Source organism: Oncorhynchus keta, chromosome 6 (assembly GCF_023373465.1).
Source record: "Oncorhynchus keta strain PuntledgeMale-10-30-2019 chromosome 6, Oket_V2, whole genome shotgun sequence".
Lineage (NCBI taxonomy): Eukaryota > Metazoa > Chordata > Actinopteri > Salmoniformes > Salmonidae > Oncorhynchus > Oncorhynchus keta.
Window position 1 is genome coordinate 15,773,065 of NC_068426.1, and position 19,684 is coordinate 15,792,748.

The 19,684-nt window shown below is 40.0% G+C and overlaps 2 protein-coding genes and 1 long non-coding RNA gene across 4 annotated transcripts; 1 reads left to right on the forward strand and 2 right to left on the reverse strand.

Moving 5' to 3' along the window:
* Positions 1-9: 9 nt before the first annotated feature.
* st14b (ST14 transmembrane serine protease matriptase b) lies at positions 10-9,847 on the reverse strand. The gene is made up of 18 exons (XM_035761341.2): positions 9,397-9,847; positions 7,906-8,065; positions 7,033-7,166; positions 6,876-6,946; positions 6,474-6,667; positions 6,221-6,256; positions 5,873-6,107; positions 5,558-5,700; positions 5,371-5,468; positions 5,159-5,268; positions 4,890-5,023; positions 4,506-4,613; positions 4,302-4,418; positions 4,076-4,198; positions 3,660-3,843; positions 3,194-3,465; positions 2,928-3,064; positions 10-2,822 (listed from the first exon to the last, which is right to left on the reverse strand). Exons 1-18 carry the CDS (start codon positions 9,439-9,441, stop codon positions 2,661-2,663), a joined length of 2,463 nt encoding a protein of 820 aa, XP_035617234.1. The 5' UTR covers positions 9,442-9,847; the 3' UTR covers positions 10-2,660.
* Positions 9,848-10,322: 475 nt separating this feature from the next.
* LOC118374864 (uncharacterized) lies at positions 10,323-12,417 on the forward strand. The gene is made up of 4 exons (XR_004823693.2): positions 10,323-10,622; positions 10,786-10,943; positions 11,363-11,474; positions 11,684-12,417. It is a non-coding gene; the product is annotated as an uncharacterized LOC118374864 (long non-coding RNA).
* Positions 12,418-16,695: 4,278 nt separating this feature from the next.
* LOC118374883 (sialidase-3-like) lies at positions 16,696-19,563 on the reverse strand. 2 transcript variants are annotated; one of them, XM_035761364.2, is made up of 3 exons: positions 19,400-19,563; positions 18,931-19,179; positions 16,696-18,791 (listed from the first exon to the last, which is right to left on the reverse strand). In XM_035761364.2, the coding sequence occupies exons 2-3, from the start codon at positions 19,159-19,161 to the stop codon at positions 17,796-17,798; spliced, it is 1,227 nt and encodes a 408-aa protein (XP_035617257.1). In that variant the 5' UTR covers positions 19,162-19,179; positions 19,400-19,563; the 3' UTR covers positions 16,696-17,795. The 2 variants fall into 2 exon arrangements, with proteins under 2 accessions (XP_035617257.1, XP_035617259.1); XM_035761366.2 differs by having other exon boundaries at positions 18,931-19,182; positions 19,400-19,560.
* Between the last annotated feature and the right edge of the window lie 121 nt (positions 19,564-19,684).

The following is a 19,684-nucleotide window of genomic DNA, read 5'->3' on the forward strand; positions in this document are numbered from 1 at the left end:
ACTTCAGACTCATTTTCCCAATAATACAGGGTATTGTAATTTAATATGAAACTAGGCTTTACATAGAATTACACTGAAATAAGGCACATTGGCACTCCCACAATCTAAACATGTCAGAGAATGGTGAAATTACTGTAAAGTACATTACAATAATCACAAACTCAAGTAAAAGCACAGGTTGTCAGGACCCTGAAATTCCACAAATACACGAGTACAAGTCTTTTTGGTGTTGTTACTGGGCCTTTGTGTATTACAAGCCCAGCTTGACACTCACACAACATACGCGCTTTAAAATGATCAATAAAAATGTCCTAAACTGTACACAAGAAAAAATTATCTAATTTACATACAACAACGAATTAATGATATACTGTAAGCACCAGAATGGTATGGATACATAGAACAGAGTATATAGGCTGCTTAAAAAAAGGCCATTTTGATATTTGCTTCCTTTTTTGCGCAATCAGATCTTTTCTAAACACCAATTACTGGGGAAAAAAAGATCAGAATTGGGCTGCCTGTGTAAACGCTGCCATAGTAGTGTTAACATCACTTGTTAAAATGTGTACGAGGAGCAATGAGATGTACTTTCAACTAATGTATAAACCTAGACAAGGACCAAGCGACCAACCATATTGACATAATATAAACCAGAAATATATTACACACCAAAAGCTCTCTATGCTCTATGACATTTACATATGGTTTACAAATTGAAATATGTCTCGGGAAGAAAATATAAAAATCAATGAACTGAGTTTAGTATAAAATCACAAAATACCTTAATTCATATCTAAAATGTGTAAAGTATAGCTCTCTGAATATGTGAAATATTTTCCTTTACCATTTCCCTGTTCAATCAAACCATTAACTAAGTACCCAGGACAGTCATTTTTAGTCGTATGGTATCTCAGAAACCCAGTCACCTGTTTTGACAGAAAAGGGCCCTACATCTCAGAGCATATTAGAAAGATATTTAAAAAATGCAGGTACACAAGCTGTCAGGTTTACTGAGGTACAGCAGTCTGAAGATCAATTAAAAAATAAATATAAACAGGAAATGAAAACATATCCTAAAAAGAAAACACCTACATTAACAAAACATAATATAAAAATGCAAAGACATATGAGATTTTAAGAATCCACAAAACTTCATATAACACATCACTTTTGGAAAAACAAACAATTGCCTCGGCAATGTAAGGATAAGGATTCTAAAACACATGAACAAAGCAAATTCTAAATAAAGAAACCCAGGGTGGAAAAATGCCTACAAGGTCACAAAAGCAGGCAATTTTAATGCACTTGGGTGCAAAAATCCGTCTTTAACCTGCAACCAATGCTTACTAAATATTTATTTAAGTAAGATAATAACACAGCTAATGTAATGCCCAGTCTATTTTTAAGTAAGTGTATGTATACGTATGTAAGAATGGTATATTCTGTATAAAGTAATACTTTTGGATAGAACCAAACACCATTTACAACATAAGTGTAAAATAATGAAAACTCCTTGTTGAGTCTTGTAGAGTCCCAGTAGTCACATACTGTAGTGTGCATACCAAGGTTATTATAGTTTTGTTTTTAAATTAGTTTTTTTTATTTCTATTCATTTAATTTTTTAAAATTTGAAATTCATTTTATTTTAAGTTAGTTTTCAGACCTGATTTGCTAGTTTTTTATTTAGTTTGAATTTGCTAAAAATGTGTATATTTAGTTTTTATATAATTTAGTTTCAGTTTTAGTATTGCTATGAGCCATTTGGGTTGTATAGCATGTGTGTTGTTTTTGGGATGTCACTTCTTACCACTGAAAGGTGTCATGTAAAAATATTCCCAGTGTGAAATAGTTCCCAGTGAGAGTTTTACATGACAACGGGCAGTTATACACAAGCTGATGGGTCAGCTCATAGGATAGGTTTATATTATAAAGTCAATCTCATTGTGACTTGGATTTAAAGGTAATAGAGCTGAGACTGGTGAAAAATAATAATGTAGAAGGAAACCCCATATTTACACCAATCCAGTGCTTTTTAAAAAACGTAGTAGTACATGTAAGAGGAATCAAGTTAGCTCCCTAGACAATTTTTTCCCTGTTAGCTAGGGATAGTGATGCACAAACTAGGCCTATTTGAAACATCTCCTGGAAGCATTTACACACCAGATTCAGTAGCTGAAAAACCCCCATAAAGCTTCACAACTTTTTACATTTACATTTGAGTAATTTAGCAAATGCTCTTATCCAGAGCGACTTAGGGTATTGAGTGCATACATTCGTAAGGTATCAGTTGCAGCCTTCACCCACCTTTGATCCCCATTGAAAACCCAATCAGAAGTTTAGAAAAAAACTAAAACTGAACATAACTCATTATGGTTTTTATTTTATTTTAGTTAGTTTTGGAGTCAAAGATAATCGTTTCAGTATAGTTTTAGTTTTTTGAAACAGGTTTGTTCATTATTTTATTTCAGTTTACTAAATCGTTTTTTCAATATTAATTTTTGTTTTAGTTTCTGCATTAGTTTACTATAATAACCTTAATGCATACCAATCAAAGGTCTGGGGATTTTAAGAACTTGAACAAAGACCAATCTTCTGAGGGCTAAGTATTGCTCAGGCTTGACAACCAGGTTTCCCACTCAGCTAGACCTTGGTCTTCTCAGCTACACTCCGGTCTTCTGCTTTATCCAGTCCCTGTATTTGGTGACTTGGGTGTAGACGCCAGGCTTGTTCCTGCGGGCACAGCCGTCCCCCCAGCTCACCACTCCAGCCAAGAAGAAACGTCCGCTGTTCTCCATGGAGGACAACGGACCTCCAGAGTCTCCCTGACAAAAAGAGCAGGGTAAAGACAGCATGATGATGATGATGACGTAAAGAGAGGGAAAGTAAATACGCAACAAGAAAGATCATCTTGCTGCTGGCGGGGTTACCTGACAGGCATCTACTCCTCCGTCCAGTACACCAGCACATAACATGTTGGAAGTGGTCTGTCCTTCCATCAGGGTGTTACATACTGTGGCATTGATGATACGGACCTCTGCCTTCTGCAACATTGATGCCTCGAAACCTGGGATAGTGAATGACACTCAGTCAGCATCAACAGTAGTCAGAGGTTAAAACATGAGGAAATGTCAAGTGTATTACTACAGAACAAGGTGGGGGAAACTACTGCAGCTATACACCGGATTCAACTCACCCCCCTCTCTGGTGGTCCCCCAGCCAGTGATCCACACTGGCTTGCCAGCAGGGAAGTAATGCCTGGCCGTGGGCAGACAGATTGGCCAGATGTTCTGGTTGAGTGTGACAGGACTGTCTAGTTCCATAAGAGCTATGTCATTGTCATAGGTCTGGGCTTGGTAGTCAGGGTGCTGGATGATCTGTTTCAGGTTCTTCTTCAGCGTCCACTTGTTAGTCTGACTCTGAACATGAAGTCCAAGGTATGCTTCCCATTGTTGAGGTTGAGAATATCTGTTAGAAAACATACTCTTAGTTCACGGTCCTCAATCCTCAAGACCACAAAGATTTTGAAAGCTGAACTGTAAACAGGAGAGGTTACAGGGAACAGTCCTTAGAGCAGTTAATCAATTGGGGAAACGTACAATGGTGTGAATTAAACGTAGAAAGAGTAGGAACAATAAGGTGAGCACGTGACTTTGACGTACTTGACTTTGACGTCATCCTGGACACAGTGGGCAGCAGTGACAAGCCAGCGGTCGTTGATAACTGAGGCTCCACACACATGGCCAGACCCTCGGATGTGAAGGCTAACCTGCCAGGGCCACTCCCCCTCAATGGAGGCCTGCCCACCCACAATACGGGAGTGTCTATAAGGCCGTATACCACACTCTGCACACAGACACACAGAAAAAACTATCAGTAAATAAAGGAGGACCACAATGGAAACCCAGTCAGACTTTTTGTCTACATAACCCTCTGTGATTTTGGTACATTTATTGTTTGCCTGTTGTTTTAAATAGTCAAATAAAATGTAATCCAAATTACATTCAGAAGTCAGGGTAATGGTGGTAAAAGTTGGTCTGATGATGTAGAGGAAGCTGTGTGAGATATCTAAACTTACGACAGTCTGCCTCGTCTGAGCCATCATCACAGTCCTCTTCTTCATCGCACTCTGGGTTCAGCTTGCTGATGCACATGTTGTTCTTACACTTGTAAGTATACTCTGAGCATTGCAGGGCTAGAGCTGGATACAAGGAGATGGGGAGTCAGTCACACAAAGGTCAAAGGTCATGTTTATATGGTAGCCAGTTGTATTCTACTGCAGCTATTTATCTTTGGATACGTACATTTTGCGCATTTTGATTCATCAGAGCCGTCAGCACAGTCAGCACGGCCATCACATTTCAGTCTCTCGGAGATACAGCTTCCATTCCGACAGGTAAACTCACCTGATTTACAACTCCCTACAGAGAGGACACAGTAATACACAGTGGTAGCAATGATGATATAATCTTGTGTGACCTCTCTACTGATGTATAGTGTTGACTTACCACAGTTTTCCTCGTCTGTGCTGTCCCCACAGTCATTGACTCCATCACACTGCCAGAACTTGACTTTACAAAGACCATTTCTACATTTGATTTGATCTGGCTCACACTCTGTACAGAGACAAGACATCAACTCAGATTACATCATAATCATTTGGAGGTAACCTAGTCTCTCTTGTAGAGGCAAATCAAGCATCTGTTTACAAAGGTGACGTTATAAAAGTTAAATACACTCAGATGGAAACACTTGAGAAGAATAGACATGTTATAACGTAGTTATAGGTCTGTACTCACTGCAGATCTGTACTGATAACAGGTTTTAAAGTATACACTCTAGATGTTAGTTTAAGAAACAACTGTGTACTGATAACAATGTTTCTGGCTTACGAGTAGTTGGCACAAAGGCTTCAAACTCAGCAGTGAAACCTGAATCCACATAGGACATGTCAGAGTTAAATATCACGACTATCTTGTTGACTGTGCTGGTGACCACAGTGCTGTAGGGCTTATCGCCACATAGCCTGCAACACAAAAGGTTAAAGAGGATCAGCAATGTTCATCAATTAGGGACATTGCAGAGTCATTGCTGATATTAATAGTAAATTCTTCCAAATTCCTAACGGATATACTGACACCAAGAAGATCCCATGACTCACTTTTCACTGTTGATCTCTACGTAGTCCTTAGGACAATTATTATTGTTCTGTCCTGGCTCAGACATCAACAGCTTGTTGAACTGCACCTTGACAGACTTCCCTTTTGGGACCTGAAAGAGAATAGAATGGTAGGTGGAACTTCAGAAATAAACATATTCTCACTCTAAAAGGTCAGCAGCAGGCTCCACAACACAAATTGAACATTTGTTTACCTCAATATCCCAGACACACTTGGTCAGAGGTGGGTAATGGGAGGGAAAGTTTGGAGATGTGAAGGTGCCATTAAGTCCTGATAATTGACCACCACAATCTACACAGAAAGAGTAACAGATAATGAGTCTCATGACCATTAGGGACACAACATGGTACACCCCGTGATCATCAGAATAGTAGCTGCACCTTGGCTATTGAGGGGAACCTGAGAGTAGGTGGCTCTGAAGCCAGGGAAGTTCTTCTCCTTGTTGGTTACCAGTGTCAGCAGCATGACGTTTCCAGAGGAAATGAACGACAGAGGCTCATTGCGAGTGTAATATCCACATTTCCTGGACAGAGATCAACACATGACTTAACTGAGGCAGACAGTTGCACTTGGATGGAACTCATTAGTCATGAGGCTAGTATCTGAAGGGAATATCAATGGGAAAATGTTGACTGTGTTTCTTGTCTCCACTTTCTCTTGATCCTAAAAGTACTGTACAACTCCTCACTACTCACTCTGCCATGACCTGCTGCTCCAATGGCACCAGGGAGTCATACACCTTGATGAAGTCGTTCTGACAGTCAGCCTCCAAGTTGAAGGTGTCAAACTCCAGTTTAATCCTGTAGCCTCGGTCAGCATGTAGTCTCCACAACACATATGTGTTTGGAGGGTATGGAGAATCAGGAAAGCCAGGTGACTGTAATGTGGCCGTGTGATTCTCACTGATGTGATAGGAATAGGTTTGGGAGGCTGGGAAACGGACAGACAGATACAGTAGACAAGCTCAGTGAGCTGTACAAGGACGGCCTGTGACATCCAGAAAGATAATAGTTGAAACTATAACAGCGAATGTTGATTCTCACCAGTCAATAAGGCCTTTGTCATACGTGCATCCAGAGCTGTGAAATGGAAGCACATATGAGACATTAGCATGGAGCAAATAAAAACATCTGCTCTGACCTTTAACAGCTCTTTTTTTAACTGAGGGATAGAGAATGTGAAGGAAATGACTACAAAAGCTCCTATTAACATAGGCCTTAATGAACAGGGATGCATACAAGAGTATAGGTAACTTTTCACATCCAAAGGCAGAGTGATGTTCACCCTTTACTGTACCTCCAGACATCACATTGTTGATGAGCAGGGAGCTGGTTGGCCGGCGACCCATCCCCATCCTCCCCTTCAGACTTCCCTCCATTGGATCCATGGTGCCAATAGCTTCATCCACTGCAGACCCCCGACCGATCGGTACATCAAACTCAGACAGGTAGTAGGCCACTACATTGTCCTCACTCCCTCTGTTGCCTTCACTACAGTGGAAAGACATAGTGCATTGTAATTCTGAATATGTTAAGCAGCAAGAAAACATAACAATTGTGGGTTGAATTGAAACAAATGTACTGTCTGCTACCCTTTGTTGTAATGTCTTTATAATGTCATTATCTTCAAGTAAGCAACCATAACTATCTCTGAATTTCAAAGTGACCTTAGGGGAGTGGTTAAATGGGGAACAAATACCTGAAGGCTTGCACTGTGGATCCCACTAAATATTTATCCAGATCTTTGTATTTAGAGTAGATCCCCTTCAGCTGAAAAGCAGCAAGATGAAACACGTTATTGTAGCTACCAGGACTTGCTACAAATAATAGAGAAGGTCATCATCACCCTGTCTTACCTGCTGTGACACCTGCATGGCCAGTTGTTTGAACTCATTGCTGTTGGGGTTGTCGTAGGAATCTATAAATCTTTGGTTGGTGATACTCATAGAGCCAATGTACATCTTTGTCAATCGCACCTCTCCTCTCCGCACTGCAAAATAAGAGAGGGACAGGAGTGAGGACCAGAATATGTATACTACTGGGACCAGAATAAGTATACTAATGAGGCCGGAATAAGTATACTACTGGGACCAGAATAAGTATACTAATGGGACCAGAATAAGTATACTACTGGGACCAGAATAAGTATACTAATAGGACCAGAATAAGTATACTAATGAGGCCAGAATAAGTATACTAATGAGGCTAGAGTAAGTATACTAATATGACCAGAATAAGTATACTAATGGAACCAGAATAAGTATACTAATGTGGCCAGAATAAGTATAGTACTGGGACCAGAATAAGTATACTACTGGACCAGAATAAGTATACTAATCGGACCAGAATAAATATACTACTGGGACCAGAATAAGTATACTACTGGACCAGAATAAGTATACTAATGAGGCCAGAATAAGTATACTACTGGGACCAGAATAAGTATACTAATGAGGCCAGAATAAGTATACTACTGGGACCAGAATAAGTATACTAATGAGGCCAAAATAATTATACTACTGGGACCAGAATAAGTATACTACTGGGACCAGAATAAGTATACTAATGGGACCAAAATAAGTATATTAATAAGGCCAGAATAAGTATACTACTGGGACCAGAATAAGTATACTAATGAGGCCAGAATAAGTATACTAATGGGACCAGAATAAATATAATAATGGGTAATGGCTCTATAGGGATTCAGTCAAGGTGGACAATATACTCACAGTGAAAATGCCAAACCAGCAGGCCTGTCGTCAGCGCAATGACTGCTGCCAACCCCACGAGGCCAATCCCAACAAAAAGTGTTTTACTCCCTCTATTTTTCTCCAGCTTCTTGGTGTCTGGGGCTGGCAAGAATGTGACAGAATTTTCCCAGTCATCATCCTACAAGTTAGAAAATAATGTTATTTTACTTGCATTTAATTTCAACATAAACATTTCAGTGCTCATGTCAATGGCAGCAAAAGAGAAATGTCTCCCTAGATAGTAATTGGGTTTATATCGACAGCACATTCAATCAATCCATGACAACATGAATATACTAACTTGTCAAATGATCTGTCCTTGGGTGTTATACTACTTATGGTGCCTGCATAACACAGTTATATTAATTGTTACTGCAATTGAACTAACCAGTGCAAGTCAAGTCCTGTCAGATTCAACAGTTACTACATTTTCCAACAACCACACCCTACTTGAACGTATCAGTTATAGACTACTCTTATGTGTCTAAAGAGCCATACCCTTTTTGACAAATTGACTCACATGCAGCCTAGGCCATATGATCTACCAGGCATTCCAATTCAAAGGGAGCAGCACTGAGAGGAATGCTGCTTACATAATACACCTCGCATACAAAACATTAAAAACACCTGCTCTTTCCATGACATAGTCTGACCAGATGAATCCAGGTGAAAGTTATGATCCCTTATTGATGTCACTTGTTAAATCCACTTCAATCAGTGTAGATGAAGGGGAGGAGACAAGTTAAAATATGTTTAAGCCTTGAGACAATTGAGACATGGATTGTGTATGTGTGCCATTTAGAGGATGAATGGGCAAGACACAAATATTTAAGTGGCTTTGAACAGGTTATGGTAGTAAATACCAGGTGCCAGGTGCACCAGTTTGAGTGTGTCAAGAAGTGCAACGCTGCTAGGTTTTTCATGCTCAACAGTTTCCTGTGTGTATCAAGAATGGTCCACCACCCAAAGGACATCCAGACAACTTTACACAACTGTGGGAAGCATTGGAGTCAACATGGGTCAGCATCCCTGTGGAAGCTTTCGACACCTTGTAGAGCATGCCCCACGAAGACTGGAGTGAAGTCCACGGGGTTCCATCCAAATTATCCCATTCTCTTGTTTTTTTTAAAGAGATACGACTGAACTACAACATCTGTTTAAGAACAAAACAGAACTCAACAGCGTTTGGAGTAAAATGGTTTTGTTGATTTTCTGTTGCTTTTTTTAAACAGAATCGGTGCAATGAATCAACCCCTGGTTTCCACTCTAGAAATACACTGAGCTTGGAATGTAGGAATGTTTTGTACAGTCAGTGTATTTCTAGAGTGGAAACCAGGGGTGTATTCACACAATTATATTACAATTACACATAGCCAACATTTAATGAAACTTGCTATAAAGATTTGCTTAGAATAGACAAAATAGATTTTCGATAGCGTTATAACAACTGTATTAGTAGCATTACAATACCTGCGTTTTCGGGGTAAACTTCGTTCCAGAATCCAACAAATCCATGACAGAAGAACGTCACGTGTGGAAATTGATCCAAATTTGATTTCACTGTGCTTGAAATGTTTAATTATTTGTCTAGTTTCGGTCAAATTCTACAAGCCTTGAGAATGATTATCGACAGCCTCGGTCCATTGTCTTCAATAGGATGGCAACAGCGACAGGTGTCTCGCAGGTAAATCCACACCAGTCATTACGAATAGGTTGTCATTTTTCCCCTATATAAAGTATTCTGAAGGATATCAGAACAACCGAAAAGTTCATTAATTCCGACACTAATGTGTGTTTATTTAGCGTAACTTAAAAAAAATGTCGTTATTAAGCCTATTGTAGACAGAAACCAAGCCGCCTATCCATTCGACTTCCTGTGTACAGGTGATACGCTGAACAGTGGGGGAGAAGGCGACTGACTGAATAGAGATGAACGAGGAAATAAAACCTGTGGCACATATTCTGCTCACCCATAGGTTACTATTACAATCCTGATGTCTTCAGTTTAGACTACCCTTTCCTGGTCATAGTTTTGTATCCTGTAATATTTGTTAATTTTGAATCCCATAAAATGTTTGGTTTTGCAGGTCTAACAGCTCTGAGTTCCTCTCAGGGCTAGTGACTATCAAACAGAAGACAAATCACTGCCATTTAGATCAAATAAAGATATGGAAAGAAGTAGGCTAGTTGAGGACCTAAACCGATGTCATTATACGACTACAAATTGGTATGCTTAGACCACACACTGTATATTATTCGGTATTTGTCTCTCACTGGAGGGCCAGTAGTCTGCCTGACCCCGCAACACTAGAGGGCGTAGTATACCATTTCAATATGACAGTGAGTCTACGCGGTTGTTGTGCAGTTAACAACAGCTCCTGCGTCATCAGAATGGTGTGTTTCGTGCAGTTTCATTGCAGTTTGACAGCATCGGCAGTATCATAAAAACGACAGCCATATTTAGATTTGGTCCGAGCGGTGTACTGAAAGACCAGTATTAAACACTGTGGAAAAGACACAGCTGGATGAGTTGTTTGTATCTTAATCAAATAGTTATTGAGATAATTTACCATAGCCGCAGGAAGTAGTTTGTGGGTGGGGTGCTGCGAGTTTTTTGCCCGCGCTGAAGATTCAATATTGGTCCTCTAATACAGGACTAGTAAAGGCCTAGTGCACTACTTTTGTGGAAAGAAAATGTAAACTAAATATATTTGAGTGTTTACCAGCATTTGCAACTTGAGTTAATCTGATAATACTTGTGGAATATAAAAATACTTGTTTGGTGTATTTTTTCCAGTTTCTGGAAATACTTTGCAAATGCAACATATTGTGAAAACTGAAATGGTCTATTTTCCCTAGGCGATCTTATCCAGAGCAACTTACAGTAATGAGTGGGAATCAAACCCACAACCCGAGCATTGAGAACTGCATTTGCCTGAGAACTTAGTGTTGACATAACATGAAGCGATTGGGCTTTGTTGTCCTTGTACTTCTCCTGATGCTTTTGGCTGTTTAGGGTAAGCAGTGGATACAGTACCCAGGCTTTGTTATGTAATGCCGCAGGTCTGCATCATACCTGTAAAATGGGATTTCATTAGTGTACTTGCTGATGTATATTTGGGAGAAATGTTTTGGATCATTAGTTCTTATTTTACCATTAAAGACATTGAACTTGTTCTCAACTAGCCTACCTGGTTAAATAAATGTAAAAGAAATGGCACATTTCTGATTATACGGATCATATGGTAAATGTAAGATCTTCAATGGTAATGTTTTAGCTTGACATTGGTTATACTGTTAACATTGATTGGTCATCATTAAAGGTAATATAATAACAGCTCATAAGTATTCTAGTCATTAACAAATTACACAAATAGTGTAGTTGAAATGTTCTTCTACTAATTGTTCCATGATTGTTTTACTGTTGTTCTAACAGCTGATGATGCAGAGATGTAATATTGGACGTGTGGTTATAGAGGACTCTGCAGACGGTTGTGTTATGCCCAAGAATATATTGTTGGACACTTCGGTTGTCCTCGCAGATACAGGTACATGGATGATCTATTGAAATGTACAGTACACATGTAACCATGGTGAGATTGTATATCATGTATATTGTCAGAGAGATCAGCTTTGTCAGACATACACAATAAGAGTTGCTGTTATGATGTTACACTTGTTTTTTTCTCAGAGTTAAAAACTGTCCAAGATACCTTTTTGCACAAGCCCTCACTGTGTCTTTGTTCGTCATTCTCAGGTGCTGTGTTGTGCGGTTTTAGCAGTGACTGACAGTCTAATGATACCTGTAACAGGACATCACAGGCTGATGATTGGTCTGCTTCTTTGACATGGATTCTTTTGGACAAAGCCTACTGTGATCAAATTGCAAGCCTCTTGGTAAACGACAATGACAATGTTTTGGGGGAATTTTTAGCTGATGTCGAGATCAATGTACAATATCTTGCTATGGAATCTGAAGTATGTAGTTAACTTGATGTGACTGCTTGAAGTGACTGCTTTGATTACAGTACATTTGACATAATACATGGTAATGCAACTAAAATAGAGTTCATTTGAAACGCAATACCCATATGATTAAAATAATCTGTAAAATACTGTAGGATCAATCACAGTGAAATTATTTCCATAACTATTATCAATGCATTTTCAAACAGTTGATATGTGCTTTGGAAATGAGTGGTTGACAATACACGTGTATCAATACTTTCTTTGTTGTTTAGTTTTCTATTAAAAATTTCAGGTCTTCTAATTATATAATGTTAGATGATGAATTCCACTCTGTCGACCAGACTTTGATTCTTAAAATGAGGGTTTCAGGTACTCCATTTTACATCCTTTGTCTGATGTAATGCTGTTAGTCAATAATATTGTCATGTTGCTTTGGAAGGAGAGAAAGATATGACTATAAGGTATTGATTGATGCATGCACTCTGAACAGTGGTTGAATCAATATAAAAAAGAGAAAAAGAAGAGTGCTTTATTTTTTATTTACTTTCTACAAATAACAGCATACAAAGCTGCTAATGGGGGGACAATGGCAGTCAGGTGACTGACCCAAATAGCTTTGGTGGAATGGTGCTCATGTTTATGTCATCTCACCATGTATGGATATGTTTGTTTGGCATTTCCATGGCACAATTCTGTCCTAGGCCATTTTACTATGTTACAATGCCAAAGCATTTCCATTTTAGTGGGATGACTAATATGGTAGACACCTGAGATGTCAAGTAGCCTCTAGACTTGTTTGCCTGCTGCTATCTTGGACCAGATTACCTTTCGCCATAGTGCATGTATATTGAGACCAATCCACAAATAGCAACAATATCCCCAAATCATACCAAACTTCCCTTGAAATCCAAATGTATGCAAAGAGAAAACCAAAAACCAAACAAACCTCCTAAAATGCATGGCCTACTCAGTGGTTTAACTAGTAACAACCTGTTATAGACCAGTAGGAGTGTTAACCCCGGTGTCCTGGCTACATTTCCAATCTGGCCCTCATACCATCATGGCAACCTAATCATCTCCAGCTTCCAATTGGCTTATTCATTCCCCCTCCTCTCCCCTGTAACTATTCCCCAGGTTGTTGCTGTAAATGAGAATGTGTTCTCAATCAATTTACCTGCTCAAATAAGGTTTTTAAAAATGTAAATAAAAATGTCTCAGTCATTGTCTGAAGCTTTGGCTTGTGACTGGCCTGGAGCAGTAGAGGTTAAAGGCATGGATGTTATCTGTAAAAATGTGCTACTGCATTGTACACTGCTTTGTGTTCTTCATCCGTCATTCGAACTTTGTACCTCTGCTATTCAGTCAGCACAGTGTGACACTACCACAATGGAGTATAAACCCCCACAGATCTGTTTACATGAGGCTCTCTATCTTCACAATTATATCACGGCAACCACACAGGCCTCACACCAGCTGGTTTATCCCAGCAATTCAGGGGTGGGTTTCTGATGTGATTTACTAGTACTTTATTTTGATAAAATAAAACATTTTATTTTGAAAAATAGATTTTAACATGTAGTCAACTATTTGAAAGTTAGCTTAGTTGTGCAGAGTTGAATGTTGTTGAACAGAATCATAAATGTTATTTTCTGGAACAGGATGGTGTAACTTCCGATCGTTTTCTCCCTGTATTTGATCACCTTTAGTACAGTCCTGTTTGTGTGTAAAAAATAATCAAGATTAAGATTAAGTTATGGGTGGCCAATTAAATACATGCTTTTGCTTTGAAAGGGAGTCAAAAAGACATACCTTATTCATTTAATGTTGTGATCACGTTGGCAGAACAATCCTACCTCCATTACATGACCTTATCTTGACAGATAGCTCGTCTGTACGTTTCTGCTCTAAGCCAAGTGTAACATTTAACTATGACACATAAGAAACTACAATCAACTTCGTGGCTTGTCATCAATGGTAGGCTAAGCATCAAGATGAAGGTAAAGTAGGGGTCAGGGGTTGACCATGATTTGCAGCGACAGTCTGTAATATTTCCAGTAATTTATACTAAGGAAAAATCCTATCTATTACACCATTTTTTATGTAATTTCTTGAACACTACAGGTATATTATAGAAATCAAGTGCTATTTCCATTGTGAAACTCTCATGGGATGTAGTTGCTTCATTGTCTGTTTTGGTTGGTGGCCCTGGCCCACTCTGGGATTGTATGCACATTATGGAGTGTGGCTCTGACTCTGCTAGACTGGTCAACACTCCAATCCGGTAGGTGGCAACACGGCTGCTTATCTACTATTAACCAAATACTGGCAGTGCACTACAGAAGTTGTTCAGCGGTGGATGAGGTCTGGACGAGATGGGTGAAACATGCTTGGATGAGAAGGAATTTGATGACTGATTTATCGAGTCTTTGAAAATGTAAGTACGAGGTATTTTGTGAAAGTGAGTTGAGACTTCCATGATGTCTTTTAGTTGCATAAATCATGCTTCACATCACATGTCTCTGTAGGAAAACAACAGGGGTACATTCACAGGCGTAACGTTTTAGGACGTTGCAGATAGGACTAGGTTATAGATCAAAGTAGCCCCTACACCTTCCTTTCAGATACAATAATATTCATGATTATCAACTTGAACATCCTACAAAAGTAATTGAATGGACCGCAGAAAAAGGTAGGCCTATTCATAATTGGCCCATGTTATAAGGCAGTACATTTGGATTATAACCAACAACATTGATTGTGTTTTATTGCCCTTTTGTCTTTACCTCACAGCTATCTGTGTCGCAGGTTACAGTTGATCAAATAATGACATTTTAGAGTTGCTTTTGCCTCTGAAGCTCTTTGCTGATGACAATCAGGTAATGGATTGAAAGGATAAATGGATTGAAAGGATAGACAGACACCTTGGCAGTCACTGACATTCCAATTCATCACGATATCCGTGATGAATTGGAATGTCAGTGACTGCCAAGGTGTCTGTCTATTCAATGTGTGAAGGGTCTTTGTGCAGAGCGAGATGTCAAAGTGGTCCATGGAGGTTTCTCAGATGGCACCGTTCATTGCCTTAAACACATTCCAGGAACAAGGTAGATGGATCATAGTAGCCATTGCTTATGTAACTTCCTTTTGCTGTCATTAATATTCATCTTCTTACAGTTTTTCTCAATCGCGTACAAGTCATTTTGGGATATGTGTTGAAACGCATCTATAGCAGAACAGCAATGGCCAAATGCTCAAATATACACAACTTCTGTTCATTTTATTTTTTTTGAACCTCACTTGCATATCTTAAACCACTTTTTGCAAAACTTTAAATACAAAATGTCATTAGTAAATACAAAAGACACTTAAGTGTTTTGTTTACATAATATTAACACATTGTTTTAATCAGATGAGAAATGTCTGCAATTGTGTTCACTGTTTACAGCAATCAATAAATACTACTGCACTACATTTCTAATCATCCCATCAGGTTCATACCATGTACAATATAGGGAAAGACCTAGATAATAGGAACTCTCTTCTAGGAAGAGTCTTGGTGGTTCCAAATGTCTTCCACTTAAGAATGATGGAGGCCACTGTGTTCTTGGGGACCTTCAATACTGCAGTTTTTTTGGTACCTTTCCCCAGGTCTGTGCCATGACACAATCCTGTCTTGGAGCACTGCGGACAATTCCTTCGACCTCATGGCTTGGTTTTTGCTCTGACATTTACTGTCAACTGTGGGACCTTATATAGACAGGTGAACACAGTTGCCTCCATCATTCTAAAATGGAAGAAGTTTGGAACCACCAAGACTCTTCCTAGAGCTGGCTGAAGGTCCAAACTGAGCAATCGGGGGAGAAGGGCCTTGGTCAGGGATTTGACCAAGAACCTGATGGTCACTCTGACAGAGCTCCAGAGTTCCTCTGTGGAGATGGGAGAACCTTCCAGGACAACCATCTCTGCAGCTCTCCACCAATCAGGCCTTTATGGTAGAGTGGCCAGACAGAAGCCACTCCTCAGTAAAAGGCACATGACAGCCTGCTTGGAGTTTGCCAAAAGGCACCTAAAGACTCTCAGACCATGAGAAACAGAGATTCTCTGGTCTGATGAAACCAAGATTGAACCTTGTATAGTGAAGCATGGTGGTGGCAGCATCATGCTGTGGGGATGTTTTTCAGCGGCAGGGTCTGGGAGACTAGTCAGAATCGAGGGAAAGATGAACGGAGCAAAGTACAGAGATTCTTGTTGAAAACCTGCTCCAGAGCGCTCAGGACCTCAGACTGGGGCAAAGGTTCACCTTCCGACAGAAAACAACCCTAAGCACACAGCCAAGACAATGCAGGAGTGGCTTCGGGACAAGTCTCTGAATGTCCTTGAGTGGCCCAGCCAGAGCCTGGACTTGAACCCAATCAAACGTCTCTGGAGACCTGAAAATAGCTGTGCAGCGACACTCCCCATCTAAGCTGACAGCGCATAAGAGGATCTACAGAGAGGAATGGGAAAATTCCCCAAATACAGGTGTGCTAAGCTTCTAGCGTCATACCCAAGAAGACTTTAGGCTGTAATCGCTGCCAAAGGTACTTCAACAAAGTACTGAGTAAAGGGTCTGAATACTTATGTAAATATAGTAAAGTATTTTTTATTTATTTATAAATTTGCAAAAAAATATAACCTCTTTTTGCTTTGTAATTATGGGGTATTGTGTGTATATTAATGATGCGTAAAAAAAAGCCATTTAATCAATTTTAGAATAAGGTTGTAACATAACGAAATGTGGAAAAAGTCAAAGGGTCTGAATACTTTCCGAATGCACTGTATTTTATAAGAAAACAAGATTGTTCACTTTTGTTACATATTTGATAATAACATGTTAACAAGTAAACTGATTTCTTAATGTACCTGCTAAATAAGTTCAACCCTGGCCTGGAGATAAAGGTGGAAGGCAGTTGCACCACATTGTTTGCTCACAACACTTTGTAAATCAAAAAGCTAAACATAGTTTATCAGATTTTTTACATTTATTTTCAAAAGATAGTTCTGCATGCCATTCACAGAAATGATTAACAATATGTTTTCTGCATAGCCAAGGATACAGACAGGGACAGGATTGTGCAGATAGTTGAGACAGGACTAATATTGTAGCATTACTTAGAGACAGGGAAAAATAATCTAATTTGGCACATTGGGAGTTCTCAGCAAATGAAGCTGATCTGTCCTTTAGCAGACACTTTTCAGAGTGGCTCACTGTCATTACAGAGGGTCTGAACAACAGCATAAATTACATCAATAACATTCACAAATTACATAGTCATAACATTTATAATGCTATGGGGAATGTTTGAACTGTCCAGACAGGGATACAATGTGCTTAGAGACAGGGTTGGATAGTGTGGCATTGGGAAGCCCATGCAGTTTGAACAGATGAGTCACAGTAGATAACAAACAACTTCCTGATCGAGGGATGTCTGTTCATTCAACAGGGAGCAGAGTTGTGGCTGAGCAGGTTGTTCTCTTCACAGTGTGCTTGACAAGCATGAGGAACTGAATCCTTTGAATCAATGTAGAGGTGAAAGGAGTTACATTGCAGAACTAAGTAACAAACGTATGCTGTTTAAATAGACTGTCGTCCCATGACAGCATGCATTGCAGTTCATAGTCCGACTTAATAAAATGATCACATCGACAGATTATATCACATTTAACTATGATTGCATTTCAATGACATTTTAGTGTAAGTTACCTTTTCTACACAAAACGACGTTGATATAAATGATCATATTATTTTCAGATTGCTTCTTTTTCGATACTAATAAAGTATAGGGATGATAATGCATCTACTGACCACTGAATCTGATTGGAGTTAGAGTGTATTTCTGAAATACAACCCTAACGAAAACCTAGAAGGTCTTTTCTTTCTCATCAATGGTCTGCATGACATCACTGAGTGGAAAAGACACAAAAGCAATCTGTTCAATCTCACTCTTCTCCCCACATTCCATCAGGCAAGCAAAGTGCTCAGTGTCCTCACTGTAGGCCAGGTCTGAGTAGCCACTGGGTCCACTGTGGACGATCCAGGGCCGGTCCCAACCTGACGTGTGCAGTGGGGATCGGTTCAAATACACTCCCAAGTCTTTCCTCGTCCTCTTATTGGTCGGGTGGGTGAAGAGAAGCCAGGTTTGCGTGTCTGAGGCCCGTGGTGATGATGTGGTACCACCCATACCCTCTTCACCTTGCTCAGGGGCAGGGAAGCCAATCACACTACCTTGGCAACCACCATGGCCTGGCTCCACTAACCTCGGAGCCAAGCGAGGCTTGTCATAGTAAACCCCACTGCTCTCACTCAGAGCCTCCACTCTATGTCCTCCATGGCGGGCGTTGCAGTACAAGTGACTCCTGCCCTCGTGGTCTATGATCTCTGCCATCTCACACTCACAGGACTTTCTTTGAAGCATCCTGCCCATTTGCCATGTCTGACCGAAGTCGTCACTGTATATTGAGAGAGCATGAGGCTGTACCGTGAAGGGGAAGGGGAAGGAGAAGCATTTGAAGTGGATATAATAGGCATAGGTAGGTATGATCAATCTTCCACTCTCCATTTGAATGCCATGGCCTGGTCCCACAGCAAATGTAGCCCACCTTCTGACCGTTTTGCCAATCACACTCTCTGTCAAGTCCTTTGTCGGGCTCCAGTTCTGGCCCTCATCATTACTGGTGATGTAGCACAGGTGGGCCTTATTCTTGCCTGTCCAGATCTGATGATGCTCCGAAGTGTTCCCTAAAATGCAGATGAAAAACAGGAATAGAGTCTTGGTATTCTTCTCATACACCGGGCAGGGGTTCATGGTGCGGTGGTCTGGTAAACATGCTGACAACAGCTCCTGGGATTCTGACCACTGGGGAACAATGGAAAAGAATTGAATAAAAAATTAACAAGTAGAAACTGTAAGCTGTATGTAACAACTCAATTAAAGATGAACTCCTTCAACTGTGTATTATGACTGTGATGTGTTTAGATTTGGAGGGGACATTTACCTGAGTGGATCCATTTTGTTGAGTTCCTCGCCTCATAACAATACTTTTTGCATCACTGTCACTGAGGGAAGAGCGCTTTTCTGCAAAGGCAAGGAATGTCTGACTCTCTTTTAGGTAAATGAGAGCTGGAATTCTGTATCTTGTCCCAGTTTGCTCCTGTTTGAACAGAGTTGTTTTTGCAGGTTGCATTTCGATTCCTGGTGAATAACTCCTTGATGATGTGTTCCCCATAGCTGAAATGGCTGGTTCCTGCTAACAGAGGGATTACTTCAAACACACATGACATATCACCTGAGCCACTAAATTCACTATATTTATTCGCTTGACATGAAAGAAAGGCGTATAGGTTGAATCGGATGAACGCTTCGCACGACTGCTAGCTTACATTCAAGTAAATCATCAAGCTATTTTACATGCAAAAAGATGGTCTACTACGTCGACGTCGTTATAAGCCAGAACACATACTTACAGGAGCGCAGGCTTCTTAGCCTACAAATCACACCGTCGAGTCGTGAGACCCAGTTAAAACGAGCATAGCGTTAGCTACCTCTAAAACTATTTATTATTATTATTTTTCCTGTTGCTATTAAATGTGGAAGCGTGTCGTGAAATAACAGCTTACGTAGCTCGTCTGGGGTGTATTCATTACGTCCTGCAACGGAAACCGTTTACCGTTGAAGAACCAAACGGGGGCAAACAGAGCATATGGAACAACACCGCTACCAACATGAATTTGTCCAATTGAAACTCTAAT

Bases quoted from the DNA above. Each gene is read 5' to 3' on its own strand.
- st14b (XM_035761341.2), bottom strand. From the start codon at position 9,441: ATGGATTTGTTGGATTCTGGAACGAAGTTTACCCCGAAAACGCAG. The intron at 7,167-7,905 runs GTGAGTATATTG...CTTATTTTGCAG, and splicing joins GCTGGTTTGGCATTTTCACT to TGCGGAGAGGAGAGGTGCGA. The intron at 6,257-6,473 runs GTACAGTAAAGG...TCCATTTCACAG, and splicing joins CAACAATGTGATGTCTGGAG to CTCTGGATGCACGTATGACA.
- LOC118374883 (XM_035761364.2), bottom strand. From the start codon at position 19,161: ATGGGGAACACATCATCAAGGAGTTATTCACCAGGAATCGAAATGCAA. The intron at 18,792-18,930 runs GTAAATGTCCCC...ATTGTTCCCCAG, and splicing joins AACAAAATGGATCCACTCAG to TGGTCAGAATCCCAGGAGCT.